An 18,513-nucleotide genomic window follows, 5' to 3' on the forward strand; every position below is an offset into this window, starting at 1 on the left:
ACAAAATTGTAGGACCTCACTCCAACATGCAAGTAATTTCTGCTCGTGGATTGTTTTCCAAGTGGAAACAGCCACTTTATCTCAATTTTGATACACAAGTAACCAAGGAAACCCTTGTAAAGATCATTGGCAAGCTAAAGGAGACTGGATACACGGTAAAAGCGTGTGTAAGTGATATGGGAGGAGGCAATGTTGGGCTGTGGAAAAATCTAGATATAAGTACTGAAAAAACTTTTTTTACCACCCCTACTGTGAATAAGGTGTATGTGTTTGCTGACGCACCACATGTACTAAAGCTCATTCGTAACTGGTTTTTAGACACTGGTTTTACATTGTCAGATGGCAAAGTTGTTAGTAAGGAACCAGTTGAACAGTTAATAAAACTAGAAGAAACACAAGATCTTAGAATATGCCACAAAATTTCAGACAAACACTTAACCGTTCAAAAAGCCCAAAGACAAAATGTTAGGATGGCATGTGAGCTTTTGTCACATACTACAGCTACTGCTTTAACACGACACTTAAGTGAAACCAATTGTGCTCAAACTACGAGCTATTTCATAGAGCTCACAAACAAATGGTTCGATATAATGAACTCTTACTGCCCAAGAAAGTATGGTGAGCCTTTCCAGAAACCTTATGGACAGGACTTGGAGAACCAAGATAAAATATTAAGAGAAATGAAGGACGTTATAGAAACAATGCGATGCAATGGAAAATCAAAACAGCAACTTTTTCAAAAGGGTTGCATTATTTCCATAATATCACTACAAGAATTGTTTAAGGACTTACGCGATTCTTACGGAGTAAATTACATTCTTACTCACAGATTAAACCAAGACTGTCTTGAAAATTTGTTTTCACAAATAAGAACCCGTGGAGGATTAAACGACCATCCCTCTCCCTTGGATGCTTTATATCGTCTTCGGATGATAATTCTTGGCAAAACTCAAGGGCTGCTACAGAAAAACACCAACACAAACAATCCTGAAGATATCTCAGACTCAGAAACTATCGTAAGTAAAGTTTTAAGAGTAGCAGGCGTAAATGTGAAGGATGAAAGCGACACCGAGATCTATGTCACTGATGAAATCTGTAGTATAAAAGGTATTTCGAATTCGCCAAACATCGATAACGTTGATTTGAGTAAAGATGCCTTAGAATACCTAGCTGGCTGGGTAGCTAAAAAGCATAAAGTTGATTACCCTTACCTAGAAAACAAAGAAACTAAGAAAACGGAGAAAAGTTATGACGCCGACTCTTGGGTACAACACCTTTCATATGGAGGATTAACAAATCCATCATTCGATTGGCTTCAACAGGCAAAGTTGATGAATGAAGAATTTGAAACATTCCATAAAAATTATATTTTCAATGAACCAGGTAAATTTTGGCTAAATTTGTATAAGCTTTAAACTCAACAAAACTATGACAGAGTTAAGTTACAAAACTTTAAAAATGTGAATTCTATTAAAAACTAAATACCGAATGTTCATATAATATATTTAAAAATTTTAAATGCCAGTTAATACGTATTTTTTCGTAATTTGTATGTATTTTTAGAACATTTAATAATCTTACTGTTGTAACTGCACAACACATATTGTTTTGTTAATTTGACATACAGCAATTTTTTTACAGGGGTTGTTAGAAAGCTGATGACAATCGTTTCAGAAAAGTATCCCCAAGTGCCCAGTGAAGTTGCTAGGTCATTCATTAGACAAAGGACCTTTATAAGGATGAAATTTTTAAATGAAGATCTCGCCAAAAAAAGGAAGAACACCGAAGCAACGGAAAGGAAAATGGCCAAAAAATATTAAAAAATTGTTTTATGAGCCTCATTTTGTATTTTGTATATATGATGAATTCTGTTCTTTTGTCGACTTATCTCTATTAATAACGTAATAGTGATTCATTGTGAATATAACATACTAGCAAATCTTATCAAATCAAATCAACTAGGTACTAGTTTATTCAAGTTTATTCATAATATGTACATGTACAATGATGAATGGTGTCAGGTCTTAATAAAAAAAATAAGTACATTAGTTTAGTAAAAATTGCAGTACATCTAAATATTACCAACAAAGCCATTTGCTTTATAAACAAATTCATTTATTTAATAACAAGTGTCCTCAATCATAAAAGCCTTTAAATCGGTAATGAATTTCTCAAGTAAGTCTCACTTTTTACACGTTCTGGCAATCTACTAAACAACGTAACACCCATAGTTAGTATTTTTTAAATTATAATTTATATTCATATCCAATTTTAAATAATTATTATTGTATTGCTGTAATAAAATGTCTATGTAAAGTTTGTTTCTGAAAACCAGCCGAAATTAATTATACATTAAAAAGAGAGCTGTTTCTCATATGCAAAAATAATATGCGGAGTAGTAATATCATAGATAAAACATACTCCCTTAGTGTTGCAAAGTCATGCATAGTTAATACTTTTTTTTATGGATAATCATTACTCAAGTACACATCCCAAATCTATATGATCCAACTGGGAGAGCCTACCTAGTCTGAAGCAATGCGAAATCCATCCAGAGCTTAATGTCCTAGGAAAAAGATAGGACATGATATTTTCCCCTTCGGTTTGAAAAACTATGTAGCCTAGTAGGACAATATAGTCTAACTAAATTATAGTACTAATTCTTGATTAAATCTGACTGAGGTATTGTTTTTTTCCGAGGAAATCGTGAATAGCTTGTGATATTAAAGGTATTTTATCCATGTTTCAGTCAGCAAGAGCCAAAATATTTTCCCTTAAAGATCTTAAAGATGTTCTTTATCAAAGATTTATTTTTCCTAGTATCTATCATAGATAAAGTAAAAATGTCATCAACATCCCTTGTGTTGGTTAGTCTGTGGTAATATGTAGAGTGAAGGAGAATGCGGCGATCAGATCGACGGATAACGTCACACTCCCGCCCGCTAACTTACTTTTACATGCTTTTACTTAATCGCACAGAACGTACACAAAAACAAACAACAATAACAAAGAATTTGACAGGTGGCAGCTGTGTGAATTAAAAGCAGCACCGTCCGGGTCGGCGGGTGACGTCATACGCGCGACTGAGGCAACCTCTTTTTCTTTTTAATAGCCTTGGATCGACTCGGCAGTGACAGTGACGTCATATCGATGACGCAGCTCCTTAGCTGTTGTATATGAAAAAGCGCTCACCATAATTGATACCATGCATTGCTTGAAAATAATCAAAAAGGCAGCCAAAAGTTGCATAAAAAATAAGAAAAAATCCGTTATTTATGTATTTTTATGGAAACGTATTTTATTAACTTTCCCCATGGCAAAACAAATTTTCAATTTGCAAATATTACATAGGCAGACTTCCGTATCTGTTGTGAAAAACAACCGAATGAAAATATTGATCGATATATTGATTCTTTCACTCGAAATATATAATTTATATAGAAATATGGAGATATTGCCGTGCACGAATGCTACCATTGACTATAAACACTAACAGTGTTATATAGTCAATGATGCTACTGTAGAACGTTTCTGTTATAATATTCGTGGATATTAAATTCCTGTATATTTTGACTCCGCGTATTATGGATTGGTAGATTTTCGCTGCCAGGATGATAATGACGAATTGCCAGCGCCAAAAGGTATACTAACACATGTATTGTATTATTATTTCTTGGTTGACTCGAATCCGAGTGGCAGCACTGAAACATTGTTTTAACCTTCTCACTTCTGGCTTCCGGTTCCCCCATCGAAGAAATGACTGGTTGTGGGATGTCGATGTCGGATGTTTAGATTTTCAGTTCCGTAATCGTAATCGTAATCACTAATCAGTTCAGTAGGTTCAATGTTCAGTACAGTAGCCTACAGAATATTATCACAGAATAACTTAGTTGCATGTTTGTGAAACTGAGCCATATTCGTAATTCTAATAAAAGTACATCGTCAGATCTATTAAATTAACTTGTTTGCAGAGGATGATGTTTAAATTACTAACTTAAACACTTATAAATTAGCCTAATAAATTAGTTGCCTTCTGGAGACAATCTTTTTTATAGTTGAGAAGTAGCCTACCAATCACTGAAATGACAAGTTTAGTTAATTTACTGAAACAAATCAAAGAAAAGGAGGAACATGATTTGGAATATACCAAAAAAATCAAAGAGGGTGAGTTTTTTTATGGGCTGAAGATGGTAGCTATACATTTTGGGATTCATCCTTTAGTAGGTTAATAAGTTAAACACAAATTACTGGGTAGGTTCGGTTCAGTTGTAGGTTAACAGATACTTAGCGGGGCGACCTAGGTAGCCTATTATAAAAAATTGTAAATTGATCAAATCAAGTAGGCTAGGCTACTCTTTCAAGTTCCTCATGCCACGTTTGTTGATTACTCTGTAATGTTTTCTTATCTTTACATGTTAAATATGCAAATAATTAGCCTATAACACATTAAGGCGGAAAGTTAGTTAGCGTAGGCCTAAGTTTTAACTTGCTCATAAGTTAAGTTAGCCTAAGTTAAACTCGTTCAAATTATCAAAACTACCTGCGTGATTACCGAGTCCTAAAAGCGCCCCCTATGAGAGTCAGGTACAAGCCTAAATGTAACCTATTGTAGATTTGTAAATGGTATAGCCTACTCCAGCAGTTCCCAAACCATTGGTCTGGCGATCCACTACCACCTTAGATAGAAGTTCTTCTCGCAACCCACTTTTAAAATAATATTAATAAGTTAGGCTATTTATCAAAATTCCCAAGGCCTAATTTTATCATGTAAGCTACACTGATGGGAAACACATGCTGTGCATATTTTGGCAATAACTTAGACTACTGTAACTTAACTTAGGCCTACTGTAAATTTTTAGAGGCAAAAACATTGAAGATGTCCAACCTAGTTCGCAATATTTGAGCTTTGTTGTCACCCAAAAAGTCAAGCTAGGCCTATTCGAATCCACACTTAAAAAACAAGAATAAAATTTCCCAAATAATTGAAATTTTGTGTTGAAATAAGTTAGTGTCCCTAAGTTATAATGTGGTTCAGTAGGCAATGATTGTCTAAAATCACCAAAAACGAATTCAGGAATCCCACCAAACATTGATTTTTTCAAACTCTTGGGGTCTTTAGTTTAAACTAAACAGCCTGTCGATGTTCAACATTTAGCCTAAATTCCTTCAATGGTTAGTAATGAGTACCTATTTTTAAGGGGTTTGCCTCATTACTTTTTAATGATATACCAGATACTGAAACCTAGCTAGTTCACTGGGATGGGATTACCTTGTACAGTCTCTGTCACACTTCACAATAAAAAAGAAACATGAAAGTAAACCCCCTTCCAGCTTGTAAATTTGGGTTATCAAACAATTAATTGTTTTTGGCTGTCACACAGTAAGAATGAGTAATTGTGAAAAGTATTAAAGTAGTTACGAAATGTCTGGCTTTAAGTTATGTGTTTTCAACTTCCACCCAAGCTGTTTATTTTAAGCTTCTCCCACCAAGTTTTGCTACAAACAGGTGAACCTCTTATGAGTTGCACAACACATCTGACCTCAATGGGATTCAAAACCCTCGATTCTCGTTTCTATCTCCTGGCTGAGTAGACAAACCTCGGTTATACTGTAACATAACTTTACTATGCTTGCTAGCTTGCATAGATATATGAGTGTCCAATTCGATATGTGACATTTGCCTATTGGGTCTGATGGTGATTGAGTGTCCAATCAAAATCGATCACCCCTTACTGTACCATCTTTTATATGTATTTATACAGTCTTGTGAGTAAACAGTATAAGCGTGTTACGTGTTATATAGTCAATGGTATAAGTGTAAATATTATTAAGAATATAAGTGTTTTTGAGGTAGCCTATTTTTGTGCTTTCAGGTAATTTAATAACACGTACGTACGATGCTAATCAAGAAGTTTTTTTTATAAGTTTATACGATAGCTTCTCTGAAGGAACTGTACCCAAAAATAGACTATAACATTAAATCAGTGCAGTAATCAGTAACAGTAATCTGCATCTCCAGACCTTGGCTTCACTGTAATGTTTTGCATTGTATCTGTTGTCTGTTGGTTAAAACGATGCTTCTACAATCTGCAAACTTACTATCGGCTGTTTGCTGAGAAACAACTCCTTGGCCTATAGTCATTTATGTACAATAATTGTTGGTTGGCTGCTCATTGCCCCCCCCCCCCTTACTCCATTGTGCAGGACAATGTGCCACTCCAACAAGGTGCCACCTCCTGCGAGGGAGGTGGCGGGTTTTTGCTGACACCATATAGCCTCCTCATTCCTCAACTTCTTCCTATCTCTGGTGACAGGTTTTCCGGGTGGTACCCAAGGTGCCTCTATAAAAAATAAGATGCTCTTGTAAATTTAATAGAAAATTTAAAGAAAAAAAAACTAAATTAACAATGTTTTCTATGATTTTAAAAACCCATCCTTACACCTTGTTATACATTTCCCTATAGGGAAGTATAAATAATGGATATATTTTCATCACACTTCAAGGTTTTAAAGGGTTTATTGGTAGGATTGAATCATCTAACTTAATAATGTCTTAGGGAGGTGGTGTCGGCCCTGAGAACAAGTAGTGAAATATGTCAGAGATGCGGGTCTGTGGAGTGGCTACTGCTAGAAGAGCATCCACTCTGGTATCATAGTCACTGAGCGAAGGCAAAGGGATAGGAGTCGGGTCTCTAGGAACCCTGCGTGCACCCATCGAAAGTGAATATTCCATTGAAGATTTGCACAGATCTGCAGCTCTCGGTAAATGTGGCCCAATTATTGGCCTTGGGAAGTGTTGATTTTCTGAAATGTCTTTACTGTAAGCCGTATTTTCACCAAGCATCTGATTTTCTGCTTCATCAGCCGATTCCCAGTCATCAGAATACTCATTTTCAGCCAACTCGTTGGTCCCAGTTACCTGAGAAACTGTTTCTTTTTCTGGTGGAGGAAGTGGAGGAGGCAGTGGCAGCCTAAAAATGGTTTATTAAGATTAAAATCATAAAATGTTAACGGACACATAAAATTAAAAATATGCTGATTTTGTGAAGAAAAAAACTATCGGTTTTGACTTGTTAGTTTTATTGAATTTAAAATAGGTATTTAGGATTAACTCTTTGAGCCCTAAAGACTGATGTGTCCAGCCCTTATATGACCTACCCTTTATATTCAAATATCTGTGCAAGCATAGTGAGGTTACGTTACAGTATCAGCCAGGAGATAGAAACAAGAATTGAGGATTTTGAATCCCATCTAGGTCAGATGGGATGTGCAACTCATAAGGAGTCCAACTGTTTGTAGCAAAACTTGGTGGGAGAAGCTTAAAGTCAATAGTAAAAACAGCTTGGGTGGAAGTTGAAAACACATCAAACCAGACATTTTGTAACCATACTTTAATACTTTTCACAAATACTCATTCTTACTATGTGGCAGCCAAAAACAAATTAATTGTTTGATGGAATTTGAATTGCATAAAATGTGGTAAAACAACAGTAAAAGTAGGCATAATTAAACCCATTTATAAACCAGCTAATATAGCTTTTAAAATAAAATCAAACCAAGTTTAGTGAAATTAATTTTGCAAAGAAAAATATGTACTCTAATTGAATATCCCTGGTATACCTCTATCTAAACAATACAAAACAGTGGCGGTCCCAGGGGGGGATGGTAGGGATATCCCCCCCCCCCCCCGAAATATTTTTATGTTATTAGCCAACATAAATACTATTAGCTTGAGCATATTTTAGAGCTCAAATACATATAAAAATATGTCTTTAGGCTTTAAATTCCACATTTTTTTGGAACCCCTTTTTTCTGGGGACCCGTCAGACCCCCCCCCCCCCTGGTGGTCATCCCCTCCGAAATGAAATCCTGGGACCGCCACTGATACAAAAGTAGTACTAATGACAAAAATTAATCATATTAAATAGGCTATTAACCAACGTAGGAAGGTTATTAATGGTTCTTAAAAATATAACAAGTCCTCATCCTGTAGTTCTTAAAGTTTTATATGGAATTAATAAACTTTGTAGCTTAATTAAATAAACAACCAGTTGACATATATATTATGTGTATTGTTGATTTTTGTTTTGTAATCTAGTATTATATACGTTTGGCAATGTAACCAAACTCTACCTGGATTTCCTAATGTCCGCAGTAGACATGTTATGTCTGTATTGCTCCACAATCCAGCCCACCTGACCATTGACTCTCTTGTAACGGTCAATCTCTGTGTACAAAGTGTTAGTCTGATTCCGTGCCTCGGTCAGTTGACAAGTAAGAGACATTACTTCCCCTTCTAACTGCTCTATCCGTTTAGTTTTGTCTTCATCTGTCAAAAGTAAAACCTGAGACATATCTCCCAACGTTACAGGTGGCAGTAGCTTAATGTCTTCTAGGTCCTCAACATCTTCAGATTCTGCTACTGTGTCTGTCATCACACTTTTTGCCAAATTAATATTTTTGTATATGATTTTTAATGTGACAAATACTAAGACAGATTCTATCGAAGCAGTGAGGAATTCATATAAACTGACTGTGAGAAATGTAAACACATTCAAAATCATTGACATTAAATTTTGTAGCCAATCAGGAGAAGTAATTTTGTTAACCTTTTAATTTAGTTTCTCAATATTTAAGAATGTTGTCATAGAGATATTAGCACAAATATACTGTGGATGTTTATAATTAAAAGTTATAAAACTTTTTTTATTGGTACAGGTTAACTAGTTCTAAATAAATTAATACAGATTTTAAGATGGTTCTATGTGAGAAATAGTGGTGCGCTGGGGAAGGCCTCTGTTTTGTATCAACTATCAACAACACAAAGAAAAACTTTTATAAAAGATCATTAGTATTGGATGAATAAATGATTGATTAATTTACCCTACACAGGTTTGATTTATTACGGTAACGGTTCTGTACATTTTAAATTTTTAGCCATAGGCCCTACTGTAATTTTGATTAGATTTTGGTTGGTTAAACAATCTCATAAAGCTTATTGAGACAAATCAGCACGATGTCAGCAATTCCTTTGCCAGTTGATGGATATAAATTGAGAAAAGTTTTTGAAAGTACAGTTGTAACATACATAAGGTTCAAGGGAGTTTGCAGGTGGTATTAAATATTATTTTTACGAGGTTGATGGTGTTTTGAACGATGAAGGTTGGTTTTGATCGGTTATCTATCATTCTTGTTTCAATGATTCAAATTTAGGGAAAATTTTTATTCAGATTGTGATGTTACTGAACTAGAGCTTGCTAAACTGAAACGGGAGGTTTTAACGCTAAGCCCTCTTATAGTCTTAAACACGCCAATTATTTAAGTCTATACCCTTTTTATATACACACCATACACCATACACCCATCAACTGGCCACAGATTTTCAAGAGATTGAATAATTTCCCACAGAATCACAAAACGCTAATTAATACTAGGCAAAAGCATCGATTTCCCTCAAACCTTTATCAGCTACTACAATACTATTCATAGCATCAGGTTGGTAGAATAGTAGTGGCGGAAGTAAACAACATGATAAATGGTGGTTGGAGCTCAAGACAGACTTATATTTTTGGAAAAACCTTAATTGTATTTTGTATTATGTTTGTAACCTAATTATGGATTTTAGACAGCTCAAAGGATTTTAAAAGTTATATTGTCTTGTGAAAAGAGGTGTATTTCCGCTCGAGGAAAAAAATATTTTGAAACACAGTTTTTTGAGGGCTATGATATTTATAATCATGCATATCAAAAAAGATAGTGGTTTTTTTATGTCTTTTCATGTAAACATTTCCTTTAAACAATGTAAAAAAATATCTCTTTTTTAAAATAGTTTTGATTGAAATCCTAGTATTTTCAATTTGTAGTTGAAGGACTGCTAAAAGCTGAACTAGAGACCTTAAAGAAGTTAAAGTTGAAACAAAAAAAGTTATCAGGAGAAATCCCAAGAAGGCACTTGACATGTTCTGGAAGAGAAATAACAAGAATTGAGCTCCTACATGAGAAACAAGCATGGGAGGACCTTCTCCAAGACGTTCACAGAGGTCTTAGCCTCAGTGAAGCAAATTTGGTAATAACAATGGAACAAATGTACAAAAACTACAATTGTTCTTTTCCTGATTTTTTAGACGCTCATGGAGTGTACCCTGGACCACTCCAGTCACAGTATGCAACTTGATCGTAATAGAAATAAAATATAAAAGCTGCACAACCAAGTTGTAAATACTGTATGTAATAAAAAGTTAATATTAAATTAGGAGTATCCTGATCTTTTACATCTTAAAGATATTTGTGATCTTATCATGTGCTTAGTCTATATACATAAGTTCCAGCTTCTGCAGAGGTATATAAACAGTCTATATTGTAAAAATTGAAGTAATTTTTCTTGTTACAGATTTGTCCCATATATAACGTGATAATATCATACAACATACTTATAGTTTGACAGTTTGGAAGGAATTCCAGTTTGGACTATAATGAGTTTCAACCTGATTATAATTTTAATCCAATTGGACAAACACACACAAGTGCTGGTACCGGTACCAAATCCTGCATCACAGAATACACAGTAAAGGCCCAGTTAGCCTCGTATTCATCTTTCCACTCATTTTTTTGGTACTGTAGTATGTTTGAAACATTCTTTCGGTGCTGTGGGATTTTAAACAAATAATTCGGTTCTATAGGCAAACATTTATGAAGATTATTTTTGGGCTTCACTCACCTTCATTTTTGTCCATGATGTCCAGGAGTCGTCAAAACACACACAAACATATATATACAAGACACGTAATTGTCAGGGCATCAAAGTCCATGGGCATCAAATGTCATACACAAACCTTAATTGTATAGGTATTGTATTATGTTTACATAAGAGAACTATACGTTTTTTAGACAGCTCAAAAGGATTTTAAAAGTATAATTTTATATTTTATAAATTATTCTAATTTTTTATTGAAAAAAATCCCAAGTATTTTCCAATATGAATACTATATAAAAGATTTGTAAGATATGAGGGTCGTTTTTTAAGCAAGGGTTGTTTTTACTCATAGCTCCGTAGCTTGCGTATCCACGCCACGAGGCTCCTTGTCCCTTACTTGCATCATTTGTGTACAGAATGACATCATTTGCAGCTCTAGCTGACGTGTACAATTTGCTGTGAGTTTTTAACATTTTTAAAATTATTGGTTCTCCCGTTGTGCGTAAGGCTAGTTTTTGACAACAAGAAACATATCAGATGCTGACATTTATCACCAGATGACTGAAGTTTACGACTCTAATGCAATGACAGAGGCGGAAGTGCATAAATGGGCTAGGTAGTTTGAAAATGGGCGTGAAAATGTTCATTTTGGAAGGAATTGTGTTTTTGGTGGGTACCCAGACTTACCAAAAAAGACTACAAATGAAAAAGCTTTCCTCGGCCATTTTTACAACCCATAACCTATTTCCGCACTTTACCACTCATTGCATTTGGGCATTTGGGCCATATTTTATATCAGCATCAGATATGTTTCTTTTAATCAAAAATGTATCACTGACCTTACCTCACATGCAGCGTGAGATTCTATACTACAAAAACAATTTAAAAAACATCAGTTAAACGTACACGTCAGCTGCAGAGCTGCAAATGGGGTCATTCTGTTCACAAATGATGCCAGTAAGTGGTGCCTTGTTGCGGCGTACACATAGAATACAGAACTATACACATAAATGGCCATGAACCCTCTACCACCTTTTTCCTGGATAAAAGTAAAACTAACTAAAATAACCCATTACAAATGTTCAAGACTCAAAAATTACCTGTACAGCCACGATATTGTTTTTTCACAAAACTTTATTTATATGGGCTTTTTACAGTAAATTGAAAATTGGTAGATGAATAGCAAAGACCAATTTTGAGGAAAAATATTATTTTTTATCATGTGTAATGGCAAAATGGCTGCCATTAAAATCTTAAAACTGAAATAACATTAAAACTACGTGGGTAAACAAAACTAGAAAATTGGTTCATCAATAAGGGAGATGACTCATTTTTTAAATACTGTGTACCAATTAATATTTGTGGTCATAGAAGAGAATAATCATATGATAAACAATCTTGTGTCAGGGTTACACCCTTATACTTTTTATTTAGCTTTATGATGTAGGCCTATTGAGAAGTGTGATATGTATGTACCATGATCAAATCTTAACATGTACTTATATGTTAATCAATCAGACAGAAAAGGGTTTTTTATATTACAAATATTGAAATAGAAATTGGTAATTTATTATGTTGGCCTACCTCAACGTAAATTATTAACCTCAGGAAGTACAATACAACATAACTGAACTTCGTCACAGAGAAGTAGGAAACAGAGGATAAATTCAATGGTACACTATAAGTGGTGTATAGCCAAGACCCCACTACACTACACTACACCCCACTAGAACATGTAGTGTAGTGGGGTCTTGGTATAGCACCAGTCGCTTGTGTCTAGAGCAAATTCTATTTGTCGTCCCTTTCTACTCTCCACTCTCCTTTCCCCCCTTGCCATCACGTACTACAGCACTCACGGGGTAGGGAGACCATGTGCACTACGACTGCTGTACAAATATGTTTGTGGTCATCGCTTTTCTCGCTCTTGCTTGCTCTCGGATACTAACTGTAGTACATTTCCGCTCCAAAACATACCGGAACTATAGGCCTACGGTTGTCTCATAAGCTCCTCTTTATCTTACTTCTCTGGGAATTAGTTAAATATTTACAACAAATTATAGAAAAAGACAATGTCACCCTGTGTTGTTTAGTTTTCTATTTTAACAACTAAAATATAAACAAATTGGGATTAAATACAACTTGTTATAATAATAATGTTCATTTCCTTGCAGGATGAGTTGCAGCAAACTGTTTGTTTGGATAGACTATCTTTTTGTAACAAACTAAAGACTTATGTGGATAAATATGAAATTTTTAACGTACCCAAAGGTGAACCCAATAAATCTGGTTTGCCTACCCTGACCGTTTCTACAACTACAATAAAGATTGGTGAGCCATACTTTCATACTATAGCCTAGAGTTAGTCGTATATATGTTTGTTAATATAAAAACACACTCCAGAGAAGGCCCCACTAAAAAAACAGGCAGAGTGCTGCAGCGCAACACTACGTCACAGTGGTGTATGTTGTACTAAAATTTTCTAAAATTTTACCGTTTAAATCTGACAAACGACCAGCTTTGCCTAAAACATATGGTACAGTTGAACCTCGTTTGTACGAACCTCAATAAAATGAATTCCTCGATAAGACAAATTTTTTTTTATCCCCTTAACACTTTCATATCAATGCTAAAAACACCTCTATACAACGTAGTAATTAAGTTAAAAATAAAAACCTCTATAAGACGAATTTGTTTGTCACATGGGCTAGGACGGATTAACCTCTATACAACGAATATTCTTAGCACAAAACCTCTACAAGACGAACGTGACCTCTATAAGACGAATTTATCATAATCTTAACCTCCATAGTACGTAGTTTTCAAAACAAACAGAAGCTTGTCTCAACATGAAACCCCCACCCATCCCTCTTCCTTCCTCAGTCATTGTTTGGAGAAAGCTTGGAGCGAGGAGAAACCTCTATAAGAAGAATAACAGCAGCATTAAACCTCGATAAAACGACCCTCTTTATTAAGAATACCTCTATAGTACAAATTTTTCCCGTACCCCTTGAAATTCGTCTTATAGAGGTTCAACTGTATATTGCAGTGAATCTATCAATGAATCTATACACTAGTGTGACACCATAGATCCTGCAGCATGGCCTGTTTTTCTAGTGGGGCCTTGCTCCAGAGCTCTTGAAATTTTTTCAACTACTTCCTGCCTGACTAATATGACTCTTAATTCCAACCATATGTTCCTGATTTCTTCAAAATGGGGTGTTTTTTTAATGCAACCCAAATAACAGGGGCGAGTATAAGGATATAATGGATGTGAAGAAAAAATTAATAACATAATATAAATTATTTATCATAAATCATGCGCGAACTTATTCAACATTGTAATTCCACCTTTCTTACAAGATCTCCATAAAACAATACTTTTAAAACAGTTTTTAAATGATAAAAATCACAAATGCATGTATACACAAAAAAATCAAATAGGTCTTGACAATTTATACACAGATGACAGAAAAAAAAGATACTTATAGTTAATACCTTTGACTATTAATACAACAACTAGACATTCCATCCCCATGTTAAAGTTGTAGCCAGGTTTTTAATAAAATTTGTCTTAGTCTTCTGTATCCAATAGTCAATGTTAACACTTATACTTGAGTGAAAATTTAAAAACGTACGTTTTCATGTCCCTGGCCTTTTACTTCGTGGATACTGGATTTGTAGTTTATTATTATGTGTTTTAATATTTTTTGGGACGGGGGCAACATGCTACACACATTTATTTGGTTTTAAATAGGTTCTAGGTATTTTTTTCGTATTTTTAAAGTCTCGGAATTCACGACCATGACGTGTCCCTAGGGTACATTTTCCAACTTTCGCGCTGTTTTTAGACTAATTATTCATGCCGAAATATATAAAGCCATATTTTTATGTCATCAATGGTTATTAAACTTACAAAAAAGGAGCATATTATAATTTTATTGTCATTGCAAACTGACTACCATGACAAAATAAGTCTGTCCCTCGATTTGGCGTCACGACCATTTGGGAAAAAATTTCAACTTTGGAGCACGACAGTGGCAAGCCTGGCGTCGATGGAGTCAGTTGGTTTGAGAGACTAGTTCGGGGTGTACGTCAGGATTGTAGTGCCGGTCGTTTCGAGTTGAAAGGAGGAATGACAAGATTAATAAAGGAAAGATTGTGTTTTTTGTAATTTTGGTGTGTCCATGACCGTATGTAGTCATTCGATGAAGTAGACATGGTGTTAATTTTTGTTTATAAGATATTTCAATTGCTAGATTAATCTAGAAGTCCACTTTGTATCCTCGAACATGAGGTGCAGGGCTACCGCCAGAACATAGCCAAATAACACGTAATTTCACGACCAAAGTTTCAAGACCATCGCAGGTTTTTTCACGACCAATCCAGCCTTATGGATTATAGTGTGTTTGGTCGTGACAATAACTTTAATATAATTGTAAATTGAACAGTTTAGTTCAATTGAAACACATATTTTTATTATAACTAACAGTATAATTGAAGTATTGCTTAGAAAGATTTAGATTATTTCAGAAAATTCACGACCGTACCGCTTGTCCCTGACCATCACGTTTATGATTTCTATCATAAAAATTTCAAAAATTAAAATATCGTCATATTTCAATGTTTTATACACAAAAGAAGCACACCTCTATACAAACATAACGATTTTTCGGGTCTCAGGTAAGTTTTTTCGGAGTTATACAAACTTAAAAAGATTTTATTGGCTTTTTTCAAGTTTTTGAGTTTTTTTATTTTTTTCTAGAAAGACCAAATATACCAAAAGCTCAGTGACCTTTTTATTGTATAATGGTCATAAAAGTAAATTAGTTTATAGCAAAACATAGTTATAAAAATAATATTAACTATTTTTAATATTCATTTAAAAGTATGTTATGGTTGTGACAGGATTTTGTGTTTTTCCACTAAAGTTGCTCTTTAAAAAAAAAATACCAAAGATATTGCGTTACCATGGACATTTTATGAAACTTCAAATGTTAATGAAATAAAAATAATAATAAAAGTTTTGAAAACAGGGGAAAACATTTTGAAAAGTGCTTTTCCTGAAAACGTACGTTTTTAAATTTTCACTCACTTACTTAATACTTAGTAATACTTATAGTTAGAACCCCTCCGAATATGATAATCACAATCGCTTATTTGACTTTTGACTCCTTGGGTTAGAATAAGTGTTTACAGATGGGATGACATATTGTTAAATCTAGACCTATCTTTAAATTTAGTAATTACCGGTACTGAGGTATTTTCTTTTAACAATATAACAATTTATATGATTTAATGGAACAATATCATGATACTGCGTAATCTTGGTAAAGTATAAGTCACATTTAGTGCAAATTACCGCAGCAAAACTGAGATGAAGTATCATGGGGTGTCTACTTGAAATTACTTAACATAACTTTAAATGAATCTCGACCCCCTCCAAAAAAATATTCTATATTCTCCACTGCCAAATAATTATTTACAATTACACTTTTTAACAACAAGACCAGCTTATACCTTGTATATATATAAATAATGAAATGAAATAATATTTTATTTCCCATTAGATATATACATACAGTACATAATAAAAAATAAAAAATAAATAATACAGAAAACATAACTATCTGAATAACTAAAATTAAAATTATACACTGTAGAGATAAAGTGAACAAAAATGTAAAAAAAAATACCTTCTATTACAAAGGAAAAAGTCTACATAGGCAGGGCCTGTGCGTAGACTCGAGTTGTGAAAAGTTAATTTTAATGGGAAGTAAAAAAAATGTATAGTAAAATAAATAATAGGGATGGACGGGTCCCGAAATTTCGGGAATTTTTCAGGGAAAAAAATATTCCCGATTATCGGGACGGGATTACATTTGACTCGGGAATTTTTCGGGACGGGATTTGGTCCGATCGTTGGCGATTTTTCCGCTTCGCGAGTGCCGATAACGCCGTTATTGCGAGCGATAGGTCCGCGAACGCAGGAGACGAAGTCATACCGACGATCGCGCCGTGACCGCGGAGTCCTACCGACGATCGCGCCGTGACCGCGAGTCATGACGACGATCGCGCCATGACCGCGGAGTCATGCTGACGATCGAGCCGTGATCGCGAGTCATACCGACGATCGCGCCGTGACCGCGAGGCATACCGACGATAACCCCGTGACCGCGGAGTCATACCGACGATCGCGCCGTGACCGCGAGTCATACCGACGATAACCCCGTGACCGCGGAGTCATTCCGACGATCGCGCCGTGACCGCGGAGTCCTACCGACGATCGCGCCGTGACCGCGAGTCATACCGACGATCGCGCCGTGATCGCGAGTCATGACGACGATCTCGCCGTGACCGTGAGTCATACAGACGATCACCCCGTGACCCGCGAGTCACAAGTTACTATGGGTACCTGTAAATGGTTACCCATTTTTTGGTTTTTATAGATCAGTGCCACAAATGGTAAAATTTGATTTCGTATGTCTTTTTTTGGTAACTGCAATACAGTACTTTCTTTTTATACACAGGAAAAAATCCCGTCCCGTCCCGTCCCGAAAATCGGGAAGGAAATAAAAATCCCGTCCCGTCCCGAACGAAAAATTCAATCCCGTCCATCCCTAAAATAAAATAATTCGTACAGGGTGAGGCAGTGAAATGACACGATTCTGATACCAGGTGACAAAGAATTGGGGGCTATTAGAGTACGGGGTAAATTAAAATTACCATAAGCGTCTAGACAAGTGGAAATTTCAGTAGCCATGGAGCGTTGGACGAGTGCACAACACATGTTTGCTGTTAAGGCATATGTTCTCCAGTACGTCTTTTAGATTGTAATGGTTCCTCAACACGAGAAAATGAGGAACCTAACTATTCATTCTCAATTTGTATTGGTTATAACTATGTCTTGTATCCTATGTAGTATATATTAATCGTCAATTTATATTTTGTTGTATTGTTGATTGTTGATTGTGTGAATTGAATTGAATATTACAAAAACGTGGATCTTATGCTTTGTGCTCAGCGCACTTTCCGTTCTGAGTTTAGTCTATCGCTGCAAGCTCCCATGGCATCATGGAAAGCTATCCTCCATTGGGTGAATAATTTTGAAGTCACTGCTAGCTTGACAAAGCGCTATAAAACGATGCAGACTTTATGCAATCGCTAAAAAAACGTCATGGGCTGATTTCAATTCATAATTCAACAATGTGCGCAAAACCAAATTACGGCATTTTACTGACATTGTATTAAAAAATATAATCTATTACTTATTTAATACGCAAGCAGGTTTTTTGTGACAATTACTCCTCCGAAACTACTGAACCTATTGACGTGTTTTTGGTGTCATTGGAATGAGCGTAACATGAAGTTGTGCAGGAAACTTTCTTTTTTGGAAAATAATTAGAAAGTGAGGTCCTGGGGCCCTTTCAAGTTTCTTATTTCTCCATAAGGTTAACATGGGAAACAAACATCGTTAAGAGCTCCAGCTGTTGTCAGAAATTAAAAGTGAGAAGAAGAACATATGTTAATTGTACAGTCAATAAGTTTGCTAATTTAACAGTTTTCTCCAAACATTTACTGACTTGGTTGAAATGAAATATTTACTACTTGAATTTGGGTTTTCGTAAATATTACAATGGAAAAAAGCGAGAGAGCCTGGATAATTTGATATACTAAAAAGAAAACTGAATTAACACTGTGCTGCATTTCTTAGTAATCATTGAAAGGGCCGATTTGCAAACTATGGAAGCATAGGGAAGTCATAGAAAACCACCAAGGAGAGGAAATATAAATAATGTTTTTTTTTAGAATTTATAATCGTT

The 18,513-nt window shown here is 35.1% G+C and overlaps 2 protein-coding genes across 2 annotated transcripts in view; one reads left to right on the forward strand and one right to left on the reverse strand.

Moving 5' to 3' along the window:
* Positions 1-3,779: 3,779 nt before the first annotated feature.
* The window catches only part of LOC128986042 (uncharacterized), a 33,647-nt gene continuing 18,913 nt past the window's right edge, over positions 3,780-18,513 (forward strand). Inside the window, exons 1-3 of the mRNA XM_054406137.1 lie at positions 3,780-4,164; positions 9,864-10,066; positions 12,865-13,021. Of these exons, the coding sequence (XP_054262112.1) occupies positions 4,083-4,164; positions 9,864-10,066; positions 12,865-13,021 (442 nt within the window). The 5' untranslated portion in view covers positions 3,780-4,082. The remainder of the gene's footprint in view (positions 4,165-9,863; positions 10,067-12,864; positions 13,022-18,513) is intronic.
* Positions 6,499-8,620, reverse strand: LOC128986051 (uncharacterized). The gene is made up of 2 exons (XM_054406148.1): positions 8,134-8,620; positions 6,499-6,971 (listed from the first exon to the last, which is right to left on the reverse strand). Exons 1-2 carry the CDS (start codon positions 8,568-8,570, stop codon positions 6,554-6,556), a joined length of 855 nt encoding a protein of 284 aa, XP_054262123.1. The 5' UTR covers positions 8,571-8,620; the 3' UTR covers positions 6,499-6,553.

This window comes from Macrosteles quadrilineatus, unplaced genomic scaffold (genome assembly GCF_028750875.1).
Source record: "Macrosteles quadrilineatus isolate MER2022 unplaced genomic scaffold, UCM_ALF_1.0 Scaffold_1__1_contigs__length_201487025, whole genome shotgun sequence".
NCBI lineage: Eukaryota > Metazoa > Arthropoda > Insecta > Hemiptera > Cicadellidae > Macrosteles > Macrosteles quadrilineatus.

What these genes read in the sequence shown, in the direction of transcription:
- LOC128986051 (XM_054406148.1), bottom strand. Translation starts at nt 8,570, where the DNA reads ATGTCAATGATTTTGAATGTGTTTACATTTCTCACAGTCAGTTTATAT. An exon ending in GCGGACATTAGGAAATCCAG is followed by an intron (nt 6,972 to 8,133) that starts GTAGAGTTTGGT and finishes AACCATTTTTAG; the next exon opens with GCTGCCACTGCCTCCTCCAC.